We start from the raw sequence: 6,512 nt of genomic DNA, 5'->3' as shown, positions 1-6,512 counted from the left end.
GATGGTGAGCCTGCTGGGTAGTCTGCCTTGTGGGGGCTGACAGCACATCAAGGGCTCTGGAAGTGGGTGCAGGAAAGAAGGACAAGTACTTCTCCCCCATCTCATTGACCCAGGTTTTAGAAGACAAAACTGGGAACATATACTTTGCCATCCTTCCTTGTTCCCGGTTTCTTGGGGTTTTTTCCAACTAATGCATGAATGTGGCAGAATGCGATGGCTTGTGTTTGTTTTTGGTACCCGTGATTGGACCCAGGGGCGCTTAACCACTGAGCCACATCCCTAGCCCTTATTATTTTTCATTTTGAGACAGGGTCTCTCACTAAGTTGCTTAGGGCCTAAGTTGATGAGGCTGGATCTGAACTTGCCGTCTTCTAGCCTCAGCCTCCCCAGCCACTGTGATTACAGGGATGCATCACCACACCCAGCTTTTTTTGTTCCTTTTTTTTTTTTTTTTTTTTTGGTTGTTTTGTGTGTGTACCTGTGTGTTGGGCCGAGGGGGTGCTGGGGATTGAACCCTGGGCCTTGCTCATGCTTTGTTCCTACTTAACTAACTGAGCTACATACATCCTCATCCCCACCTTAGGGGTTTTTTTGGGGGGGGGGGGTTGTTTTTGTTGTTTGTTTGTTTTCGGGGTGGTTTTTTTTGTTTGTTTGTTTTTTTGTTGTTGTTTTGTTTTTGAGATGGAGTCTCACTAAGCTGTTTAGGGCCTCGCTAAATTGCTGAGGCTGGTTTTGAATTTGAGATCCTCCACCCTCAGCCTCCTGAGCCGCTGGGATTACAGGTTAAAACAGGGCGGGGCGCAGTAGTGCACGCCTATAATTCCAGCTACTCAGGAGGCTAAGGCAGAAAATTCCAGCAGTAATTTTAAGAAGACTTTATCTTAAAAGGCGGGGGAGGGGAGGAGATGTAGCTCAAAGGTAGGGTGCCTGGGTTAAATCCAGGCGGGCCCAAAGTCACAGCAAACCAGTTGGAGAGGCACGATAAATTCTCTAGTAGGGAGTCTGCTGTTCTAAACATCAGCCCATTCACCCGTTTCCTAGGATTTTCAAATAATCTGGGACTGCAACAAAGGCATCCGGGTCATTGTAATAGGGGAAGCAGAGTCTTCGGCTTGGGGAAGGGCACCAGCACTGCAAGACTGGAGACCCTACCTCCTCCAGGAAGAAGGGATCTGGCCAGGCGTGCCTGCTATTTCCCAGCAGAGCTAGGCGTTGACCTTAAGCCTCATCCCACGTGGACGTTTTCTTGGCCCTTTAATGGTCGGCGTTTTCCAAAGGCCACCAATCCACTGCAGGTTCGTTAGTTAGCGGCAGCGTCTCCTGCCAATCAACCTTCAGCGGCAGAACCACCGCCGCCCAATAGTGATGCGCTGGTGGGCGGGCCTAGCGGTTGCGCAGTGACAGAGAGCTCCGGGGCCTCGCATTGGCTGGATCAAACCCAAGCGAGCCTAGGATTGGCCGACCTTACCGGAGGGTTACAATTCAAACGCGGGCGGGCGGGCCCGCAGCCCTGCAGTTGCAGTCCTGTTCTCCGAGTTCCTGTCTCCCTGCCAGCGCTGCTGGGATGGCCTCGCAAAACCGGGACCCAGCCGCCGCCAGCGTCGCCGCAGCGCGTAAAGGAGCCGAGCCCAGCGGGGGCGCCGCCCGGGGCCCTGTGGGCAAGAGGTGAGTGGGGCGGAAGTAACGCTCGCCCGGCCTGGCATGTCCTTGGCATGGGGACCCAGAGCGAAGACTTCCGGGACCCCCTCCTCCTGGAGCGGGTAAATACCCGAAGGCGGGAGCACCCGCCAGGAGCTCACGGCCTGGGCTTCCTTCTGCCCGCTCCCGGAGCGGGTGGGTAGGTAGGGGCCACGCCAGGAACTTAGGCTGCTTTTTGAGACTCCTGAGGGAAGACGGGAGGGAGGGTGAGTACGCTGCCAGGATTCTCCCAGAAGACGCCAGAGTAGTGAGGGTTAAGAGCCTGCCAGAGTCAAACTGCAGGAGCCGGGAATTAAGAAGGGTGAAAGCTCACCAGGGTCCTCCCGTGGGGATGATGAGTTAGACCTGGGAGAAGGGGGAAGCCTACATGACAGCTGCTCGGAGCAATTCCAACAGGAGAAGATGCTCCACCTGGAAAACTGACCCATCCAGACTTCCAGGTGACTCTGAATTCTTTTTTGCAGGCTACAGCAGGAGCTGATGACCCTCATGGTAAGTAACTAAGATGCGGTTCTCCCATCTCCACCCACTTATCTGTAGCTTCCTTCCTCTATCAGTCAGACTCCTTGCTAGGTAAAAAGGTTCAGTATAATTTATTCCGGGAAGCCATTTATACTCCCACCTGTACCTTTTCTTACAGCAGTTCTAGCCCCACCACAAGGCACACAAGTCCTTCCCGGTTCTGCCGCTTTTCCCTACCTCCTGGCCACAAGCTTAACCCTTTACCCACCCCCAACTCCCCACCTTGGTATTTCTAGTCCGTTTCTAGCCCGGTCTTACCTTGGGATTCTCCCTTCCTAGTTGTCCTTTGCTAATTAATCGCTAAATATCGTATATTTCGATTATTAGCAACAAAATGCAGAGTTGGCCTCTGCTTCCCTTACTACCTCTCCCTCCCTAACCTGGTGATGTATCTGTTGGTTGGGTTGGTGGCTCAATTTGGGAACAGAGTATGAGGAGATCAGGGCAGGGGATCACCCATGACCTTGCTAAGCCCTAAAGTATATGCTGCAAATCAGCAAGGGTTGTGTTTCCTCCCCAGATGTCTGGTGACAAAGGAATTTCTGCCTTCCCTGAATCAGACAATCTTTTCAAATGGGTAGGGACCATCCATGGAGCAGCTGGCACAGTAAGTATAGGGTTGGAGTGGATGAGTGTCACTTTGCTGAGTTTGGGGGAAGATAGGAGGTGAGATCCAAGTGCTAGGTCTGCTTTAGTCTGTTAGCTGGGCGAGAGAGTTCCCTTGTGTCTGTTCACAAGCTCTGGGCCTTGTGATGACCTTGTTATGTTATCTCCTCTGTGCAATGAAAGGGTAGGTTTAAAGCAAAACTGTCCAAGGGACCAGACAACAGTGAAGTAAAAGAACAAATACTGGCTAGTGTGAGGGCACAAGTCTTAAAAGGCAACTTCCCATTGCTGCACATCTGGTTTAAGATAACCAGCTAGGCGTGGTGGCACATGCCTATAATCTCAGCAATTTGGGAGGCTGAGATAGGAGGATTGCAGGTTCAAGGCCAGCCTCTGAAAAAAAGTGAGATGCTAAGCAACTCAGTGAGACCTTCTCTCTAAATAAAAATAGGGCTTGGTGTGTTCTAGTGGTCAAGTGCCCCTGAGTTCAATCTCTGGTACCAAAAAAAAAAAAAAGATAACTCAGACCAGGCATGGTGGCACTTGCCTATAATCCATGAACCTGGGAGGCTGAGGCAATAGTTTGAGGCCAACCCCAGCAACTTAGCATGGCCCTTCTCAAAATTTAAAACATTGTGATTTAAAAAGCAGAGGTAGAGCCTGGGGAGGTGGCTCAGTGGTAAAGCACCCCTGGGTTAAATCCCCAGTGCAAAAAAAAATAAAACTTGGAAATCCAGATCTGTGTCAATCCAGTCTTTTCACGTTAGCAACTGAGACACTAATGGGACTAAAGCACATCTGTGGCAGCCCTCGGGGTGCCAAGGTAAACGTTTATACTGAAGGGTCACTGATGTCCCCCTCAGATAAGAGGAAGACCCCAGAGCCGATGAAACAATTTGTCTACTGTCCAGTCTCAGACAGAACTTCAGAAGGCCCTCCCTGGCAAGCCCCTGGGTGGCCTGGATTGGGCGTGAGGACAGGGCCAGCTGCTCACTTCTCCCCTCTCCTTCCCACGCCAGGTGTATGAAGACCTGAGGTACAAGCTGTCCTTAGAGTTCCCCAGTGGCTACCCCTACAACGCTCCCACGGTGAAGTTCCTCACACCCTGCTACCACCCCAACGTGGACACTCAGGGCAACATCTGCCTGGACATCCTCAAGGACAAGTGGTCTGCCCTGTATGACGTCAGGACCATCCTGCTGTCCATCCAGAGCCTGTTAGGAGGTGACTTCTGAGACCACCCCTTCCTGTCAACAGGGGCCTGTCGGCTTTCTGTGGGTCGGCCTCTTCTACCCCTGACCGTTCTCTCTCCCCCCAGAGCCCAACATCGACAGCCCTCTGAACACACATGCTGCTGAGCTCTGGAAAAACCCCACAGGTAGGCCCTTCTTGATTATGGGATGATCCCTCTCCAGCTTCAAAAACTCCCTCAGAAGGAGCTCAGTGGGTGGGCCACTTCTGTCTCAGCCTTGGTGCATTCTAAAGTGACAAGTTAGTCCCCTCCTTGTTCGTGGAACTTGAGGGGCTTTTGGTAGAATGGGTCACTGGCACCCTCCCCATCTTACTGGAAGCAAGTCCAGCAGGAGACGATGTCCCCTGGGAGGGAACAGGTGCACCTCGAGTGTGATTCCCGGTCAGCTGCCCTCTGGCCGCCTCACGGGCTCTCCCGTCTCCAGTCACTCACCCGAGACCTGCCCTTCTCTTCCAGCTTTTAAGAAGTACCTGCAAGAAACCTACTCGAAGCAGGTCTCCAGCCAGGAGCCCTGACCGGGGTTGTCCAGCTCTCTGTGTTGATTTCTCCTTAGGTAGCCTGTCCTCTTCTTGGTTTCTGTATAGGACTATGTATCTTGAGCTGTGGTATTATTTTTGTTTTGTTTCTGTCTTTTAAATTAAGTGTGGTTGAGCCCCTTCAATGTATATTAAATAAATACATTTTGGTTGGTTTTTGTAAAGTTGCTGCCTTGCAATTACCCTTGGGTTGGAGGTGCTCGGAGCAGGCAGAGGTCTGGCTTAAGACGGACTCTTGCCCTGTTACAGGGGTTGAAGCAGCTGACAGGCTGTGGGGCAATTTGTGACCTTAGTTATTTTACCACTGTTTATTCATCTATAAAATATGTCACAATAATGCCTGTTGGCTCGGGGTGTAGCTTGGTGGTAAAGTGCCTGCTTTAGCAGGTACAAGGCCCTGGCTTCAATCCCCAGCACCAAAATAGCCATGGCAGGCACCAGGAACGTCGGCATTGGGGTGGCCCAGCTGTGTTGATGAGGCAAACCAGGCCTTAGACTGAAGGGTACACCTGTGTGTGCCCTCAGAGAGGGGAGGGCCTGCCACCCACTCAGTGACAGCTGTTATGGCCCTGAAGAATAAAACTCAGGTTACCCTACAGCAAGTGCAGAGTCTGGGGAGACCACCAGGGAACGCCCTCCCACTGTGGGAATCCCCAGGTCCCCATGGAAAGCTCCAGAGAACACATTCACTTCCTGCTCCATCTCCACTAGCGGCTCCTCCATCTGCTATACCCAGGTCCCCAACCGTTTAGGTTACCTTTCCTCTGGCCTTGAGACCCCTGGAAGGAAATGTCTGCAGACCTGCTGGGTCCCTGCAGGGGCAGGCCCTGGGAAGAGCAGCCTGAGGTGATGGGCCCAGCCCAGGTCCTGCAGGAAGAACTGCAAGGAATACAGGGGCTCCAACCCGCCTGGGTCTCTGCCTCAGCACCCAGCCTGGTGCCTGTCACGATGATTTTCACCCACCTCTTTGACTCCTGTTGGCTAAGGTCCTTTGCCCTGTGTTCCCCATCAAGCAAGGTAAAAGGAATTGAAGTTGTCGGGTCTGGGGTAAGAACTTGAGTGTCCTCTGTCTGAAACTGTGTTCAGTTCTCTCTTATGCATACAACTTTCTCAATTTAACATACATAGAAACCTACCAAGGATCTTGTTAAAATGCAAATTTTGGGGCTGGGGCTCAGTGGTAGATCACTTGCCTAGCACATGTGAGGCACTGGATTCGATTCTCAGCACCACATAAAAATAAAGTTTCATTCACAACTAAAAATGTTTTTTTTTTTTTAATGGTTTTTTTTTAAAATTTTTTTTTTTTTTAAGGGGTAAGTTTGCCTTTTGATGTGTGGTTCTTCCAGGAACAAGGGCACCCCCCTGGAACTTGTTAGAAGAGCCAATTCTAGTTCCCAACAAGCTTTCCAGGTTCTGATGCTTTCAATTGTCAAAGTCACCCAGTTAGAGGATGCCTGGGAAAGCAAAGCTCAGAACCTGGTGCTAAACTGGTTCTAATTAAAAGCTAAGGTGGTGGTGCAGGCCTGTAATCCAGCACCGCAGGAAGCTGAGGCGGGCGGATGGAAAGCTTGAGGCCAGCCTCTGAAGCTTAGGCAATTTAGTGAGACCCCGTCTCAAAATAAAAAGGATTGGGGTTTATAGGTCAGTGGTTAAGCACCCCCCGGTTCAAGCCACAGTAACCTTTCCCACCTCAAAAAAAAAAAAAAAAATGGTGGCGCACACCTAGAATTCCAGCAGCTTGGAAAGTGAGGCAGGAGGATCACAGTTCAAAGCCAGCCTCAGCAAAAGCAAGGCCCTGAGCAGCTCAGTGAGACCCTGTCTCTAAGTAAAATAGAAAATAGGGCTGGGGATCTGGCTCAGTGGTCAAGTTGAGTTCAGTCCCTGGTATAAAAAAA

The 6,512-nt window shown here is 51.2% G+C and overlaps 1 protein-coding gene across 2 annotated transcripts; it reads left to right on the top strand.

The window, feature by feature from the left end:
• Positions 1 to 674: 674 nt before the first annotated feature.
• Positions 675 to 4,778, top strand: Ube2c (ubiquitin conjugating enzyme E2 C). 2 transcript variants are annotated; one of them, XM_005325258.4, is made up of 6 exons: positions 675 to 1,665; positions 2,163 to 2,190; positions 2,741 to 2,827; positions 3,846 to 4,050; positions 4,145 to 4,204; positions 4,535 to 4,778. In XM_005325258.4, the coding sequence occupies exons 1-6, from the start codon at positions 1,565 to 1,567 to the stop codon at positions 4,591 to 4,593; spliced, it is 540 nt and encodes a 179-aa protein (XP_005325315.1). In that variant the 5' UTR covers positions 675 to 1,564; the 3' UTR covers positions 4,594 to 4,778. The 2 variants fall into 2 exon arrangements, with proteins under 2 accessions (XP_005325315.1, XP_040131599.1); XM_040275665.2 differs by lacking the exon at positions 675 to 1,665 and adding an exon at positions 1,777 to 1,904.
• Positions 4,779 to 6,512: the final 1,734 nt, after the last annotated feature.

Source organism: Ictidomys tridecemlineatus, chromosome 5 (genome assembly GCF_052094955.1).
Source record: "Ictidomys tridecemlineatus isolate mIctTri1 chromosome 5, mIctTri1.hap1, whole genome shotgun sequence".
Lineage (NCBI taxonomy): Eukaryota > Metazoa > Chordata > Mammalia > Rodentia > Sciuridae > Ictidomys > Ictidomys tridecemlineatus.
Note: the sequence above shows the minus strand (reverse complement) of the source record. Positions and strands in the feature narration are given on the sequence as shown.

What these genes read in the sequence shown, in the direction of transcription:
- Ube2c (XM_005325258.4), top strand. Translation starts at nt 1,565, where the DNA reads ATGGCCTCGCAAAACCGGGACCCAGCCGCCGCCAGCGTCGCCGCAGCG. An exon ending in AGGAGCTGATGACCCTCATG is followed by an intron (nt 2,191 to 2,740) that starts GTAAGTAACTAA and finishes TTTCCTCCCCAG; the next exon opens with ATGTCTGGTGACAAAGGAAT. An exon ending in CATCCAGAGCCTGTTAGGAG is followed by an intron (nt 4,051 to 4,144) that starts GTGACTTCTGAG and finishes CTCTCCCCCCAG; the next exon opens with AGCCCAACATCGACAGCCCT.